The sequence below is a fragment of the Stegastes partitus genome, unplaced genomic scaffold (assembly GCF_000690725.1).
Source record: "Stegastes partitus isolate 25-593 unplaced genomic scaffold, Stegastes_partitus-1.0.2 Scaffold1162, whole genome shotgun sequence".
NCBI lineage: Eukaryota > Metazoa > Chordata > Actinopteri > Pomacentridae > Stegastes > Stegastes partitus.
The window spans coordinates 189,629-207,653 of NW_007578893.1; the positions used below are offsets into that span (position 1 = coordinate 189,629).

At 41.9% G+C, this 18,025-nt stretch overlaps 1 protein-coding gene across 6 annotated transcripts in view; it reads left to right on the forward strand.

Moving 5' to 3' along the window:
* Positions 1-18,025, forward strand: part of phldb1b (pleckstrin homology-like domain, family B, member 1b) — a 104,816-nt gene that overhangs the window by 66,412 nt on the left and 20,379 nt on the right. For 3 of the 6 annotated variants that reach the window (XM_008296894.1, XM_008296895.1, XM_008296900.1), the window contains 7 exons: positions 4,474-4,791; positions 6,010-6,156; positions 6,354-6,491; positions 8,222-8,350; positions 11,281-11,436; positions 12,076-12,186; positions 12,352-12,441. In XM_008296894.1, the coding sequence (XP_008295116.1) occupies positions 4,474-4,791; positions 6,010-6,156; positions 6,354-6,491; positions 8,222-8,350; positions 11,281-11,436; positions 12,076-12,186; positions 12,352-12,441 (1,089 nt within the window). The remainder of the gene's footprint in view (positions 1-4,473; positions 4,792-6,009; positions 6,157-6,353; positions 6,492-8,221; positions 8,351-11,280; positions 11,437-12,075; positions 12,187-12,351; positions 12,442-18,025) is intronic. The other 3 variants (XM_008296896.1, XM_008296898.1, XM_008296899.1) reach the window with 3 other exon arrangements.

An 18,025-nucleotide genomic window follows, 5' to 3' on the forward strand; every position in this document is an offset into this window, starting at 1 on the left:
TGGAAAATACAACACAACATCACACACCGCAGGATATTAAGAATATAGTGTAATCAGTGAGCAGTTGGGAGCGTTGAAACGAGGGGAAGTCGGCCCAAAAGTCCTGTAGTCTGAGCCGGGCTTAACTGGCTGCTGCTTTATGAGGCACAAGAGTGTATCCGTCTACTTACTAATGCTCAGTAATTTAGAGAACTAGTTAAATTGGAGTAATCATTTATATATTTGTTGGGGGGGTGAAATGTGAATGCTCTCTTACTTTCAAGGAGAAAAATGCCCTTCTCTAAGAGCACCGTCTCAACTCAAAAAGACGGGAGGCATTTCTTTAATCAAATGTTCCGTCGTCTTACTTGTCAGGTTATTGCTTTAGAGATGGAGAAAATCGATTTACATCCAGCAGTTGACATTTAATGGATTAATTAGTGGCAGCTTCAGCCTCAGAACGTCTTCATCCAGCCCAGTTGTCAGGATAACCACCCACTAAGTGAGACGAGGAGGGCTGTGGAATGTGTCAACTGGTGTCTGGGGTTGGGTTGGAGCTTAGAGAACTGTGGGAACTCAGGCATTCCTTCACAGCTCCATGGTTAGTAGGAGGCATCTCCCTCTCTGATTGATCCAGAGGACTTTCACCCTCCGCTGAGGCTTTCTGTTAATACTCACATGTGTGGGATTTACACTCTGGCTGCATGCCAGCCTAGTATAACACCTCTGACAAGCTGCTGGTTAGTTCAGTTTTTCAGTAATATCTGCCTTAATGCACACTTTGGGGATTTAGGAATCTGAGAATAAAGCGTTTGCTGATTTGTTTCACTGCACTATATAAAAAAAACAGTGATGCTGACATCTGATGAAGAGAAAGTTTCTGTCTGTATCCCTGTAGGGGGTTAATAAATGTTATTATAGTGTATGAATGAACTGTATTTAGTTTACACACTGAAGCAAGCTGTGTGTTTATCACATTGTCGGCAGTTTCAGACTCGTGACTTAGCTTAGTGACACAGCAGGGGATTAATGATGTGGTAGGCAAGCAGGATACATACATTTAGGATGAAAGTCTTTAGCAATTTTATTTTGTCTTAAAATACCTGCAGATTCGATGTTGGTTGGTTCAGCATAAATACAGACATTTTTCACACCTGCCATTTTCCTGAAAACACTTCAGATATGAGTGTATATTAAGCCTTTGGATGTTTGGATGTGAGAAGCCTCTTTGAACAGCAGATGATTGAAGGTTGCTGTGGAGCTGTGCCACCGTCACCGCTCATCCTGGGGGCGGGGGTTTGTTGTTACACTGGTGTCAGACACTGGGGGTGTTTCTGGCTTTTAAAGGCCGGTGTTTGTTCATCTGTCTTTTGACCAAGCTGTCTTGACTTGAATGTGTGCCTCATGTCAAGGTTTGAGCCTTTTCTTCTCACGGTGTCCATCATGAGAGTAAGTAGATTTTCACTTCTCTTTTTTTCTTTTTTCTTTCCCAGAGCAGATGTGGATTGACTTTGACAACACATTTCAGTTTAATGGCTGAGAAACCTCTTTTATAGGCTCTTAAATTTAATTAAGCTATTTCCGCTTAATTTAGGTTCATATTTCTTAGTCATTCACCAGGGTAAGATGTGAAAGGCCCACATTTGCATAGCTTTATTGAACAACTGTGAAAATGTCTGTTGTTCAAGCCAAATCCTCGCTCTTTCCAACTGGGACATGGGAGCTTGGCATCTGGTAAAAAGGTTTGGATTGACACACTGACCTGTTGTACCACCTCGTTCCTTCCCAGCCAGCTCTGAGAAGCCTGAGGGACCTGCCAACGACATCTACTGAGAGACCTAGAAACTTACAAACCGGGGGATTTTTTTTTTTTTAGCGCCTGTGGCAGCAGCAACCTCTAGCATTTAAAAGAACCACATAAGAAAACGCAGAAAGATGTGATCTGTCAACATGGATTTGATGGGTGGCACCATTTAAGCACAGTTAGACAGCATATGTCAGGCGTCAAATTTGAAGTTGATTTATGTCGAGGCCAAACATATTTAAGGGCACGAAAATCTGTCTGTGATCCTGCTACTCGTGTACCGAACAGGTTTGGTAGCCTGAAGGCTGTCTGGCAATTAAAGGAGACAATTTCAATCAGCTTTCTTGACTGAAACGAGACAGGCGTCAGGACGCTGAGTGGTCTAATCTGTGTCTGTGTGTACATTCAAGCAGATGTTGAGTGGGAGGACTTGTGTAGCTGCAGACTTGCCAGGAAATGTTTGAAGTTTGACTCTCTTCTAGTGAATATACAACGCAGTCCTACAGCCCAAAGGGGTCTTTTAGTCCCACCCACACAGTTAAAAGCTAACTGGTCCCAGATTACAGGTTAAAGCTAATGTTGGGGCTGCAGCTCCTAATCATGCAGATGCTTCCTCACTGGGAAAGCTGTGCACTTTGCAATATGGGGGAGAAGACGCACCGGGGGTTTTATTTGTGGATGAGAACAATTTGGCTTGCCAAGTGTTCCTGTGTGACGAGAAGCAGATTGGGCTTGAATTCAATCGTAAGAGCAGAAAATGCCGCGCAAAAAGCAGAAAACATCTGAGTAAAAGAATGTATTTGCAGGGTTACGGGTTAACAGATAGGAGTTTTAAAAATGGGGATATATTTGGTTGGTTGCACATTAAATTTCTTTAGGTTTGGCTGTTTTATACTAAACACCTAGAAGATCATCACCTGTCCATCAAACACTGCTTGGTGCTTGTCGTTGGGCTCGCGGTGCCGTGTAGCGGTCATCTGTAGGACTCTGCAGACCTCAAGAGACGCCGTGTCTGCAGCTGAACTCCTCCACTGGAGACAGCGGCAGATATTTAGAGGTCAGAGGTCACACTGCTGCCGGGGGCCCCCTTAGGTGGGCTGACCCCTCATGGTGACAGCTGGACAACCAGTCAAAGAGTCGGACTGCCGGGCCACACCCTGGGAGAGGACCGTGTGGGCCGCTGTGTTGTTTCAGGAGTGACAGCACTTCACAGTAGACTTCTTTATTGATACAGATGCTACAAGACAAATTCATCCTACTAATCTTACTCTCTTTATTCTACTGGGATCAGTAGTTAGGGTTGGATATTAATGTTAATCCAGGCAGTGGTTATATGACGATTCTTTACACACTAGAAGGTAGTGAGTAATCCTCACAGTTCAGTCTATTTTAGTCTATTTGTTCTGTAATGTTTGGGTAAATGAATCTGTCATACTGCAGGGGCAATCATATATAGCACATTATTGTTTATTTTACATTGGTGAAGTGTAAAGACCATATCTCTTATCATTTAGATGAGTTTGATAAGAGATATGACACTCCCAGTTTATGGACTCATTCTAACAAATGCTCTTTTGTACTTTTAATAGACTATTTATTTTATATTTTATTGCTATTTTACTATTCATACCACCTTTTAACTTTTTCTTTTAGACTATTAGATACCAAACAAACTTTCGTTGTATTTCTTGTACAGTGACCATAAAGCTTCTTCTTTCTTGATGGAACGTTGTCACATATGATATTATCGCTGTAAACCCCAAACCCACAGTTTTGGCCTCTGATTAATGGTGTGTTTTAATTTTGTTTTTATTTTTTAAGATAACGTGAAATTCAGACCTGCTGGTGGGTTGTGGGGTTCTGTGGGTTTAGGAACGTGACACTTACCTCGAGAGAGATGTTGTGAATCTCTCAGCGCTGCAAATATCAGCAATAATCATTATGAAGCTACGTTGTTAAGCAATAAATCGCTTCAAAAATGTTCACAGGAACGCTTCATTGTTTTCAGGTGTTTTATAGATGCTCACAGCTGATTTAATTGAGAAAATAATCTGCTGTTAAATCAGTAATGAAAATAATAATTAGCTGCATCTCTACAGTCAGCATCAGGCCTCCTGTCTGCTCCCACCTCTGAGCTGGTGAGCTTCACACACAAACAGGAAATGAGATAGAAGCAACAAACTGACCGTACCTGATGTAGGCTTACACTGACATATCCATAAGATAGACTAGACTAGATTGGATTGTACTTAATTCATCACCACAGATGGAGAAACTCACTTGTTGCCGTAGTACAGATGCAAGAAAAGAGCTGAAAATAGTAACAAGTTAACCTAAGAAAAAATATATATACAAAAAAAAGAGGATAAATAAAAGTAGAACTATAAATAGGAAGAGCAAAAAAGAGAAACAAATAAAAGTATTAATAGGAAGAGCATTGCACATTAGAAATGGGTAAAAATGTGATACAGACCATAAAGGTCACATTGACTGTTCATTAAAACAGGATAGAGCTCCTCAGTCAGATTTTAAGAGATGAGTTTATGATGTTATGAGTCAGAGGCTGACCGTGTGTTTCAGACACCAAATTCAGCTGCTGTATTAAATAAGTTAAAGGGAAGAAGAGAGATTTTCAGTGTATTTAAGCTCCCACTTGTTCTGATGTTCTTGTGTGTTTGGATTTTCCACAGGAACGACAGCGACTAGAGACCATCCTAAACCTCTGTGCTGAATACAACAAAGGAGAGAGCCCCGGCCTGGACCCTCTGGGCTCAGGGAGGACAGGTTTCCCCGGAGGTCTGTCCGATGGCTCTGGGCGGAGACCGTCTATGGAGAACGTCCTGGGAGGGATGCCGTCCTCAACCTCGCTCCGCCTGGCACAGAGGCAGAGGGAGAGTGACGAGGAGAACCTGAAGGAGGAGTGTAGTAGTACAGAGAGCACTCATCAGGAGGTGAGGGCATCTCCTGCTCCCAGCACAGCATCAGCACTGCACAATGGAGACCGACAGGTCAGAGGGAATGCTTATTTCCCTGTAAAGATGCTCTCTGCATGACGCTGTGGGACCAGCATGTGCAAACGCTTTGCTGCATCAGTGGTTCTCAAAGTGTTCCTAACCAGAGATCTGAGAGAATTCAGTGTGATCTTGAACAAAGGAGAAATTTTCGATGGTCATGTTTAGAACAGCAGAGCAGTTACATGGTGAGGTTGAAAACTGAGCAGCTTTAATTAGATCTTCAGAGTAATGCAGTTATTATTTTTTCAAGTGACATTTAACGCTTTAATGCTGAAGGCTGCTAGTGTGTAGAATGTTACGTCATGGATGCATGTGAGGTGAACATCATGCATGCGTTATGTGAGGCCAAACTGCTTTGTTCTACATGTCAGCACCCCTGCATGACCTGCAAAAATAAATGTGTCAGGCAGAGATTAGTGTCCATTTCAGTGTGTTTACTGTAATGTCTGTATCATGTTCAGCCTACAAAGCTGAGCCGAAAGATCAAAATGCACGAATGAACAAGTGACTCGTTTACTGTAAATACTTCTTGAACTTGAGAGGTGAAGTCACGTCAACGTTGTTTTTGTAGCAGTTTTAAAACAGACATTAATTCAAAGTGCTTCCCAAAAGATAAATTACATTTATGTCACTAATTTACTTGACTACTGTAAATATTGAGCTCAAGATGCGACAGTAGAATACAGAGAGTCAGTGGTTAGAAGCTTCATCTTCACAAAGCTACAGTCTGATATTTTGCACTTTAACAAAAAATCCTGCTGATGGCTTTTTGTGTTGTTTGTCGGAGGCTATAACGTTACAGGTCTGCTAAATAGTAGGAAACCCATGTTTGCACGAGTTCCTGCATGAGGCTTATTCATCAGTCGCCTGTCATTTATCAGTCTGTCCTTGTTTTTCTGTTTCTTCTATCACTGCTTTCTGAATACAAATATGTTTTAATTCAAATAGTCAGTCTTTTGTGCAAATGTTGAATTATTTTGAATTGAACATTAATATCTCTTTCAGAATTTTTTATTTTTTTTATATATTTGGAAGTGTATTTAGGGTTCCCATGGGTACCCCAACTCCCACTTGAAACTTAAAGCTAATATATAACGTGGAATCATGAATTCATCCATAGCTGTGTGTAAACCTGAGAGATCACAGTCCTCACTATTAGACTGAATGATTTCTACAGAGTATATAAAACGTGACTCTGTTCTCTCGGCGCAGCACGAGGACTCCTCCAGTTCAGGCAGCGCAGGCCGTTTGGAGCTGGGCTACCTGGAGGACGAGCGGGTTCGCGTTCTGGCTCGGATTGATGAGCTCAAAAACCGACTCACGGAACTGGAGCAACAACTTCAAGAGTCCAAACAAGAGGTAGAGTAAAGCCATCTAGGTGTAAACACGATGCTCGGCTCTGTTTATTGTTTACGGACAGTTTCTCCTCAGCAGCAGAAAAAGCTGAAAACAGCCACGACATCACTTCTGGTGATGTTACCCTGTGGAGGGCACAAGCTCAGCATGAGATTGGTGTCGTAGCTCACCTGTGACACTTTGTGTGATCCACCCTTCAGGCGGAGATGGAGCGTGCCTTGCTGCAGGGCGAGAGGCAGGCGGAGCTCGACCAGATAGAGGCCGAAACGGACATCATCACTCAGCTGCAGCACAAGCTGGACGAGCTGGAGAGCGCCATCCAAAGGGAGAAAGACAAGGTACAGGGAGCAGTAATGAAAGGGTGTGAGGCAGATACGCACTTTATAAAGACTGTATTTGAGTTCACCAATTTTACAGATTTAAATATTTACAGAGGTTATGCACACTGGAAATGAGGGAAAACACACAGACACACTCACTGCCTGTGCTTTTACAGTCTCTAAACAGTCCTCTCTGGTCTACATTGTACATTCCCTGCTGGTTCATCACTGTCGGTGTTCAACATTCCTGTCTGTACTGAGCATCCCTGATCCGTGGGAACTGAATTTATTCATAGACAACCCCAGAATTGGAAGCCACAAAAAAGGCTGTATAAAGGACATGATCTACCTCCTGGGTGTCTTCTCTCGCATGTTTCCCATCTCAGTGGTTGCGTTTCTCGGCAGCTTGACTCCACTAACCATCATCCATTAACCCTTAAACCTTTCTCTGCTTCTCCAGCACTCACAGTTACCGTCTCTGTGATTAACTTTGCTCGCCTGTTTCCTCGCTGCATGACAGGCCCTGTAGGCCAGAAAACCTGCCCCTCCGCTGGACTCTGCAGTCTTTGGTTCCGTAGTGCACGGGTTCTGCAACAGACCTTTAATAAGGTGTTCCAGTAGCAAACAAGGGAATCGAGCATGTTCTTTATAGTGGTTCTAGCTGGTCCGTTTTTCTGTATACCTGCACATACTACATTTCACCACGAGTAACAAACAAAGTGGACAGAAGGCACATTTGCTTCTTAACTGCTGGTTATTATATTTGTGCTAAACTCAGTTTTCTCCCAAGTGTCACTGTGAGGACTCCTCATGGTTCCCCACAAGGTTCATGGCATGGCTACTTTGATTGCAGGTCTCAGTGTTCTCATCTCTCATCCAGTTTAAACCTACATTATATTTGATTTTTGTGCCTTATCATGTCCAAGCAGCAGGCATCTTATGTTTGACTCCTTTGTACAAAAAGGGATCAACATTTCTCATAAAAACCCAGGAGTTAGTGAAGAATTCCAGGATACATTCTCCATGAATATGTGGTTTCTCTGGGTTTTTTTTGACATTGTGATAAAAAAATGAAACAAACGTGTTTCTTAAAAGTGTTCACCTGAATTTCACCTTAATTCAAGAAAAGGAAAAAATGTGTCTTTTACTTTAAAGTTAGTCTTCTGTCAGTGCTGCCAGTCCTAGAGGACCTTGTATGAGATAAGACAGTAAAGCAAGTATCAGCAAGGTTAGTATTTATTGACTGACTCCTGAGCGTGAAACTGGAGCAGCACCCAGGAGACATGAGACCTCTGTACGTTAACTGGAGAGCATCTGATGTGGGATTGTCCTGTGGCCTGTAACTGCAGCAATTTTCTTCCACTTTATTGAAGGTGTAACTGCATAGACTCTGTCAGGATATTTACTGCCCATAAACTTCACTGACAGAATGAACGGTTCATGTCAGAACTTCCTAGGTAAGCATTCAGGGTTTTATCATTTGCAGTAATGATAGCGATAAAACTTGGAGCCAAGAAGTCACAAAATAGTTTAGTTTACCTGCTACCTGTGCTCTGCCCAGCCTTTAAATTCTGTCACGACATGTCTGTTGCTAACACCTTAAAGCTTATTATTTGCATGGCGTGGATTTTGAGCAGTGTGTTTCTCTCTCTCTCTCTCTCTCTCTCTCTCTCTCTCTCTCTTTCTCTCTCTCTCTCTCTCCTATCGTCCATCCATCCTGTGTGTGGGTGTGTGTTGTGTCTTTCTAGGAGAGGGCTAATGTTGAGGCCGAGCGCCGGGCCCTGCAGAGCCTCCAGGAGGGCTACGCTGAGCTCAAGAACCAGCTTCATAACTGTCCCGAGTCCCTGCGCGAACAGTTGCAGGAACAGCTCAAAAGGGTGGGTCAGCAGTCGAGCAGCAGCACCCAGACCACCCCTCCCTCCCTCCCTGGCTGCCAGCTCTGGCCTGCAGCCTTCAGCATCCCACCGACCTTTCACATAGATGACCCAACCAAGGTCCTTGTAGCTTGCAACAGAGTTCACTTTTTACAAACTGGAGCTGAAGTTGACTGGGCTGGCTCCCAGAGGCACTGTGAGGCATAAACACACATTTTAAATGTAGCATTTGTAATTCTAATGTTGTAACATAGTGGAGCATCTCTCATCACATTAAATCAAGTCCATAATATTTGTATTAGAACAGACTTCTGCATTTAGTTATATGGCAACAAGGAAAAAGCAGCTAGTTAGCATTTGCAGACATCAGTTTTTAACCATGAATCTGACCATAGCTGTGTATTAGAGTTTCTGTGAAACAGCCAAAAATTAATTAGCATTTTGAAAATACTTGTTTCTACAGAAACCGTACTAATAACTTATAAAGAATTAAAAACATTAAACCACAGCTAATGAAGCCAGTTGCAGTCACTGCCATCTAATTCAGTATAATTCGATTTAAACTAGAGCTGCAACAATTAGTCGACTAATCGGTTAGTTGTCAACTTAAATTAATCGCTGACTGTTTTGATAATTGAATTATCTAAACTTTTAATGAAAAAAACTCTCGTTTCTCTGACAGCAGCTGCTTAAATGTGAACATGTTCTGGTTTCTTTCCTCCTCCACAACAGCAAACTGAATACCTTTGTGTTGTGGACAAAACAAGACATTTGAGGATTATCTTGAGCTTTCACAAACACTGAAAGACATTTTTCACTATTTTCTGACATTTTATAGACCGGGCAGCTAAACGATTATTCTAGAAAATAATTAATGGATTAATTTCCAATACAAAAAACTGTTATGTGTAGCTCTATTTTAAAAACACTTGATTTGACCCAAAGGGGACAAATATGCAGGGTCATATAAAGTACATTGTACAAGAGATTTAAAATATACATAAAACCCCAAAAACACACACTACAATGCTAGTATAACATTAGTATTATTAGTAATAGCAGAGCGACGTGTAATCAAAGCTTAGAGTGGAACTAATGTGGTTAATTGCTGGTTGAGCTATCTTTATTTAACAGTTATCAGGGGATTTATTAAATCTGACTCAACACAATAGATTTATGTTGATTTCCAGACACCAAGCAACACATGTAATCAGAACAAAGTTTAATTTTTAAATTAAGATGTTAAAATTAACTTAAAAGCTTAAATAATTTTGCTGGTTAGTTTCCCTCAAAGGAAAACTGCAGCATGTGTGATTTTGGGGAATTAAGATGGTTATATGGCAGTGATTTTCAGGTCAAATAGTGAGTCTAAAACAGCCGCCGTTGCGAGCCAACCTGAAAACTGTAAGTCTAGCATGTGCCAGCGCTCAGCACATACCATCACACATAGTGCTACTGGCACCTTTGGCCCTGGCAGGGGCCCGCCGCATGTGGCTCCCAGACACACACATGCACACACGGACTCAGTGTAATTGTGAGAAGCCTTCTCAGTCCTCCCCACAGACGTGTTGTTGCCACAAGCTGGAGGAATTTTTTTCCCTCCTCCACACCACACCTAGGTGCTACTGGAGCCCTCAGGTCGATACAGGAGCACACAAATGGCTCCTGGTCACTTCAGCTGCTCCTGAGGCTTTCTGGTAAAAATCTGGGTCAACAAACAACAAACACGCTGCACTGCATGTGTGAATCTGATCTGCATCTCTTCTGTGATTTGTCACGGCTCACATAATGTGTATAACTGCTCACTAATCAATTAACATAGGCCCTGACTAGATCCATTCTCTGTCTTTGTTTGCTCTCATCCTGCGACTGCTCTTATGTAAATGAATGTTTGGTTTAGAGTCAGGCAGCATCTTTTTTTTTTACTGCTTATCAGGAAGGTGAACAAGACAGAAATCATTGTTTTTACCAGCTACAACACTTACTGTAGGCTATATTCAAATGCTGAAATACCTCATGAGTTGTCAGTGAGCAGTGCTTTTCAATGTGTGCCAATCAGGATAAAGTTAAATAACAAATAACAGAAGTTGTTCCCGAGGTGTATGTTTTTTTTTTTTCCAGTGTTTGGAGGTTTGACATTTTGAGTCGGCTGTTCTTGTTTTGACCATTTGGAGAAAAGAGTCATTTTGATTCTCAGACTGTATGTCAGCGAATTGACTTTCTAGACTTTTGTGCCCTTTATAAGTGCTGCAGAGTCTCTCCAGCTCTTTCGGACTCAAACACTCGTCTGCTTCCTGCTGTTAAACTTGTCAGCAACTGAACAGCAGGAGAGACTGGCTGCTTCTTAAGATAAAGCTCTGAAATACACACAGTTTATATATATGTTCACATTGAAGCCAGTCTTTTTACTGAAGATACTGACATTATTGTCCCATGGAGTGTTTGTACAACGACTCTATTAGCCCATATGATTATTACATTTATTCTAAAGCAGTCTGAGTAGTAAAGTAGAGTGAAAGTGATGGAAGTGCTATTAAATAGAAAAAAATACAAAAAACAACAACATAACAACTCTTCCAGTACAAAGCAGGTTGTGTTAATGTCAGTGACCATCCTTTGCCTCCTGTGTATAGCACTATTTCTAATTACCACACACTGGTAGCTGTGCTGCTGTAGAAGCATGTCCTACATGGCTGTCTGCTTGACTGAACATGGTGTGCTTTTAGTTGTTCCTAAAAAAAGAGCTTCGGCCATGCTGGAAAAATGTCTCAATTGCAAACTTAAAAAGTCAAGTGCTAATAGCAAAGTTGGACTTTGCTGTCAGCAGCTGCTCAAGTCTGGGAACCGTGGATGGCTTTAAAGTGATTGACATACAGCCGTGTAGGAGTTTATGTTTGTGACATAACCGCTGATGTTGTGTGGGGCTCCGTTAGGATGGAGAGGCGCTGGAAGCAGGAACTAAAAAGTTTGAGGACCTGGAGTTCCAGCAGCTGGAGAGAGAAAGCAGCCTGGAGGAGGAAAGAGAAACCATCAGCCAGCAGCTGCTCCAGGAGAGAGCGGAGTACCACGGCAGCGTGGCCAAGAGGAAGGTGAGGAGACACGAGACGGGAATACAGGAGTGTCTCTGTCTTCATATTATGGTTTGAACTGTGTGGATTTTTGTAAGAGATGAGACGCGTCAGTGGTAAGCTCAGTTATTGGGTTATCTAGTTAGCCTGACTGTACTCCTGCCAGAAAACCCGTTTTCCTGTAGCGTGTCAGACTTCTAGCAACACCATCCACACCACAGGAGATTCAGCAAGAAGCAGTGTTTGTGGGTTAGTTTGCGGTGCTTAGGGAATAAGTTACAGTGTGTACCGTGGAAGCAATGTAGAGCCTCAGAGTGCTTCACAAAGAAAAGACAATGTGTACCCACACACTGGCACACATCGCAGCCAAACAAGCCCCAGACCATCTGAAGGCCGCTGCACCAGGAGACACTTATTTTCTCACTGCAGAGGCAACATCAGTGACTCCAAAGTTGTTCAAATATTTCAATATTTACGTCGACAAAATGCTGCCACAGACTCGCAGCATTTCCATATTCCTTATTTTTGTCCTGCATTGTTCATTCAGCCCTGTCACATCCTTCCACTCTGGTGTTTAGGAAACTATTCAATGCATGCTATTTTATTGTCACAGCTTGTCGTAAATATTTAATCTTTTGTTTTTTTTCTGTCTCTCTGTAGGAGAAGGTGTCTGCTCTGGAGAACCAGGCCAGTCAGCTCGGCCTGCAGGCGTCTCAGGAGTGTGAGCGGCTGGCCAAAGACAGAACGCTCACGCTGCAAATGCTCCAAAAGGTAGCAAGGAGACAAACAGAGAAATAATATCCCACCCAAGCTCAGACTTTTTTTTTTTTTTTTTTTTTTAGAGAGAGAAAAGTACAGCCACAGAAATATGCTGATGCTTCATTAGATTTTGAAAGTTGCTCCTCTGAAGAACGAGCGTCTGTTTTTGTGTTCCAGGAGAAGGAGAGGCTGTCGGCCCTGGAGAAGCGCTACCACAGCCTGACTGGAGGAAAGAGCTTCCCCAAGTCTTCCACTGCGATGAGGGAGGTGAGAGAATCACTGAACCTGTTTGTTTGCGCGGGGAATAAAACACACACGCACACTAATTTCACAGTCGTCTCTCTCGGTGCTTTTGGCCTGAAAACACAAGGGAGCTTTGATGACTCACAGCTGATTTCTCACCACATTTAATCCTTCAACACACACACTGATTTGTTGTTGTGCAGACTCGATAATCGCTTGGATCTAACTGATGAAAGATTTAGGGCCGGAAATGTAACTGATCTGTGTTTTTAATGTAGAGTTCTCACTAATTAGCGTGCAGAGCCGACTAATCTTTCTCTAATGCATCGCTGAACTGACGTGTTTAACTCAGACATGTTTCTGAAGCTGTAACAGAGGGAAGGCGACTGTGAAGCGCAGAACTTCTATCTAGTGTCCCGTAAACATTCTGTCAGCATTAAAAGCACTTATCCCTGGACTGTCGAAACAGGAGTCGCTCCATATCAGCGAGGCCGACCTGTTGTTGGAGGATGTCCACTCCTCCCAGCACTCCCTCTGTCGAGCCTCTCCTTCCTACTTACATCCCTCCCCTTCTTGTCAGTTGTACCCCAGCAGCCCTACAGAGGTAACTGAACTAATGATCCCTGCATGACGCCCACAGCTTCCCCCCCCCCTGCTGTCTTGTGTGACTCACCCCGAAGGCCACCCGTCACCGTGTCAGTGTCCCGGTCACACTGTGGCTCTGAGTGCACCTGTGATGCTTCTTAACTCTTCACAAAGGCTTAAGTCAGTGCTTTTAGTTGGTGTCGTAGGGGCCACAGTTGTAACTTTCTTGTCGTCGACCGCCGCATCACTGGTTGCTGTGAAGTGCCTGTTTGTGGCCTAAGTGTGCGTCGGCCCCTTGTGATGCTGTAGACTCACTGTGTTTGTTGCTGAGTGTGTTCCTGTTTGTCTGTTGTCACACACACGATGCACTTTTAGCTGAAATAACAACAACAACAACCAGATTAATTGTGGGCCTGGTTGTTGGCATGCAAAGATGTGCCAACTCCGAGGAAAAAGCACTGTGGACTGGCTCTGTGCTTTTTTGTGTACAAGTCTGTGTGTGTGTTACTGTGCTGCGCCTGAGAGGTGCGGCACAACGCTGTCCTCATGGCTTCTCATCCTGTCTGTTGTTGGCTGTTGGCTGGCGCTCAGGAGTACCTGAAGCTGTCGGATGTCTATAAGATGTACGGCAGCGGCGGCCACCATGACAGCGGCCGGCCCGGCTCGCACGGCCGCTCGTTTGCCATAGATGCTGCATTAGCTGGCGCCTGCGAGGTACCATCACTTCCCATCTGTCTCTTTCCTGATCTGCTCTGTCTTAATTTCTGCTCTGTCGTCTCCTCCTGCCATCCTTTCCATTTCCATGTCATGTTGCTCCCTCTGCTGGTTTGCCGTTAATCAAACTGACTGTCGGCTTTTTCTCTCTCTGCTACATGAGCGTTCGCTGTAAGCAGCTTGTAGTCGCCCCCGCTGTAGCCGCGAGGCAGCGCTCACTTACAGTAGACACGGTATGACTGCTGTAACACCGAGTCATATTAGCAGTGCAGAGGTTCAGTGTGGCTGGATGGATTAATGATTGCAAAATGGAATGCTATAAATATCCACTTTTATGATTATAGCTTTACGATAACAAAATCATTTCCTTTATAACATGCAGAGAAGGCCTAATTGGACACTTTGATGTAAAACTTTTTTTGTTTTTCTTTTTGTCAAGATGAGACAAACTTGTTAATTGCTGCACTTTTGAAGTTAAAATGAGCACAAACTATGGAGTAGTGAGAGTGCCAAATTACAAAAATAAATCAATAGAAGAATAATAAAATAAAAGTGGAAATAAAAAGAATAGATGAAATAAAAAATAAATAATGTGGCAATATAAAGCAATAGTAAGCAAAAATGAATCCAAAAAAGAAAAGGCTAATGAAAATAGAAATATAAAGACAAATAAAGACAATAATATAAAATAATAATCATTTGTTTTTTTATTTTTTTAATTTATTTATTTATTTATTTTTAGCATTTTTATTTTTTTTAATTTTAAATTTTCTATTATTATTTTAAAATTATTTTTGAAATAACTTTTTACATTATTTATTTATTTATTTTTTCTTTTAAAGCGCTTTTTAAATGTCGCTTTAAAATTACAGGAAATATGCTCAGACAAATGTGCGCAGTAGGAATGTCATTATGCCTTTGCTTTTAAGGTGACATTATTAAAAAATAATAATAAAAAAATAAATGAATTTAAAAAATAAAAATAAAAAAATAAGAGAAAATAAATGAAAAAATAAGAAAAAATAAAATAAAAATGATACAAAATAAATTAAAATAAATACATAAATTCTTATTTTTTACTATTTTATTTATTTGTCTTTATATTTCTTTTAGCCTTTTCTCTTATATATTCATTTTTGATTAATATTGCTTTATATTGCCACAATATTTATTATTTTATTTTTTTATTCTTCTTTTTTTTCCACTTTTATTTTATTATTTTTTTTAATTATTTATTTTTGTAATTTGCCACTCTCACTTCTCCATACAAAAAGCTGAATAATTTAAATTAATTTAGAATAAGTGACACTGCAACTAAAAAAAATGTTGTTGGTTTTTTTCCCCCCAGTCCTCTAATATTGAACCTATAACAATAATAAATATGTAGAAATATATACTAAATGTTAGATTACAGTCAGCGGCTTCCCGTAGATGCAAGTGTTGTTTCCATGTTTGGGTCTGGCCCTGATGTTGACTGTGTGTATTGTGTGTTATAACCCGGTCAGTGTTTCCTTCCAGACCTTCCCTCCTCCACACCTTCATGACACTGAAGGGCTCTAAGTGTACTTGACGTGTTTCCCTCCCGCCGCCCGTCTTGCTGACATGTTTCTCTCCACTCCTGTCTCTGCTTCTGGTCTCCTTTCCTCCCCGCTCCTCCTCCTGTGTGCGATACCTCCGGGAAGGAGTATGTGACAGTGGGCCAGTTAAATCAGATGTATGGGATGCCGAAGGTGGAGTCGTCCCCCACCTCCCCGCTCCGCCAGCCCCTGCAGCCCGGAGCAGTAGACCCCGCCTTCTCCTGCTACCCCTCTCCTCACGGCTCCTCCCTCTCTCTCTCTGTGGAGGTGTGTGCTGCCCTTCCCTCTTCTCCTCCTTCCACATCACCTGTGCATGCACTCGTATAGACAGTAGTTTATGCCACGTGATCCAAACTAATGTCTGCTTGGCTGCTTCGCTGTTGTTTTTAAAAAAATAGTTTTTAAAGTGATTCAAGGGACTAAAAGCAAACACTTATTAAAAATCTGGTCTGAACTAGATAAGAGCTTCTTCATGAAAAGATGGCTGATAGACAGCTTAACATACAGCAGCAGCTACCGTTGACCCACATCAGACAAAAAGGATGCAGATGATTAATCAGAAACTAATACAGTGTTTGTGTCCCATTCTACGTACTGTTTGTATACAGTTTGCAATACATACTAATTGTCAAATTATCCAGTAGTTAATTCACAACACAATCAAAAGACTTAACTGTTTAATACTTATTAACAAGTGATTATGTGATAGATAGATATACATACAGTTGTGACTTGATAATCCGACCCTTAACAATCCAAAACTTTGCCATCCGACAGGCTTTTAGGAAAAACTAACGGAACCCATTAAAGTACCCTAACATACCGACAGCCTTGGATTCTGACTACGACATGACATTTTATGTCACAAATAAGGATAACGGCGTATTATCTGACTGAACAATCCCACAGATTGGCTACGTTCAGACTGCAGGACTTAATGCTCAATTCAGATTTTTTTGTGAAATCCGATTTTCTGTGAGTTCGTTCACATTTCCAATTAAATGCGACTTGTATGTGATCTGCTGTGTGAACTTCATACGACTCAAAAGTGTCCCACATGCGCAGAAGAGGACACGACGACGTCACACGCAGCGAGCGTGCTCAGTGTTCACGGAAGTAAACACGGATGGTAACGGTGGAGCATATCTGCCACTCCCCCACCGCCACTGATGTGACCACTAACTACACCGGCATCAGCAGCCAAGTACTGCCTGTGTGTTCCAACCACTTTCGCTCTGACAGGGTGGAATTGGCCGGAACGTGCACAAGCGCACCGGTCAATTAAGGCATGAAATCCAGTAATGTGTAGTGTTCTAAAAATACACTAGTTATTATAACAACTATAAACAATAAATATTAACAACAAATGAGCCTTCCAGCATGAAGCCCTCCTTGTATCTCGACCTCCGTCTTGACAATCCGACAGCCTTGCTATCCGACATCAAGGAAGGTTTTACATTTAGTGTCGGATTATCGAGTCACGACTGTAGATAGAAATAGATCGATACAGGAGCATTTAGAACATCACTTCCCACTGTGAGCAGCACCTTTGCTTCTTTTGTGACTTGCGGTGCTGGAGACTCCTGCTGGGGCCGATCAGCTCAGTTTGTGGAGGCAGGAACAGACAGATGCAGACTTTCTGCAGTTTGTTTACGCTGTCTAAAATTTACATATGACAAGTGACAGAACGGAGGAACTGTGTCGTTTCTGGAAGTGTGATGCTGAAATGACTGTATGTGCTGTTTATGATCCCACTGTAAGTCAGCTACAACCGCTTTTTTGGTGAAGCGGTGGTGCCGTTTCCAGAAGAGTTTATCAGCACTCCAGTGAAAGGACCCTCTTCCTTTTTCCTCTTATTGTTTCTATCCTTTACACAACTGTCCTTTGCTCTATTTTCCATACAAATGATTTAACCTACAGTGTAGAGCGAGTCTGTACTGATATAACTAAACCATTTGCCACAACTATTGAAGCCCGTTAGGACTCTGAACCGTGTGATGTTGCTGTATTTGTCTGTTCCACTGCAGGTTTGCGCAAAGTCACAGATTTTCCAAACATCTGTTAAACGTGTGCCCACAGTCATGCTGCTCACGTTATTAATGTTATCCGTCATGTTTGATATCCTGTATATTGTATTTTTCTCAGTCGTTCTATCTCCAAACTAGATTGCGAGAGAATTTTAATAAATCAGTTTTATCTCCTCGCTTCCACCAGGAGAAGAGAAAATAATAAAACATGAAACTGCTCTGTTTAACATGATTATGAGCTGCATGTGACGGTGATGTTGGAACAGTATTATGCAAGCAGCACGTCTCAGTCAGCTGTCTGGAATGACTTTATCACAACCAGACACAGATGGTAGAAACTCTCAGCAATAATGGAAGTAAGACAACAAAAGTGAACGTGGCGCGGTGATTCAAGGACGCTGTATCTCTCTGAAATGAATAACATGTATGTGAGATACATTAAACTGCTAAATCTCAAACTCAGTGTCCAACGACAGATTAGTGTAAGACATGAAATAAGAGAAACTTAAATGTTCTTGTGGGAAACTGGGTCATTGCAGCAGCAACATGGAATTAAAACACAGAAATGTAAAATAGGAATATAGCAGCTGGAGGGCATAAAGCACAATGTAGCTGAAAACAATAAGGCGTTGAATATAGTTAGGAATAATTTCAAAGTATAAAAAAAAACTTAATTACAGCTTTTGAGGGTGTAGAAAACAAACA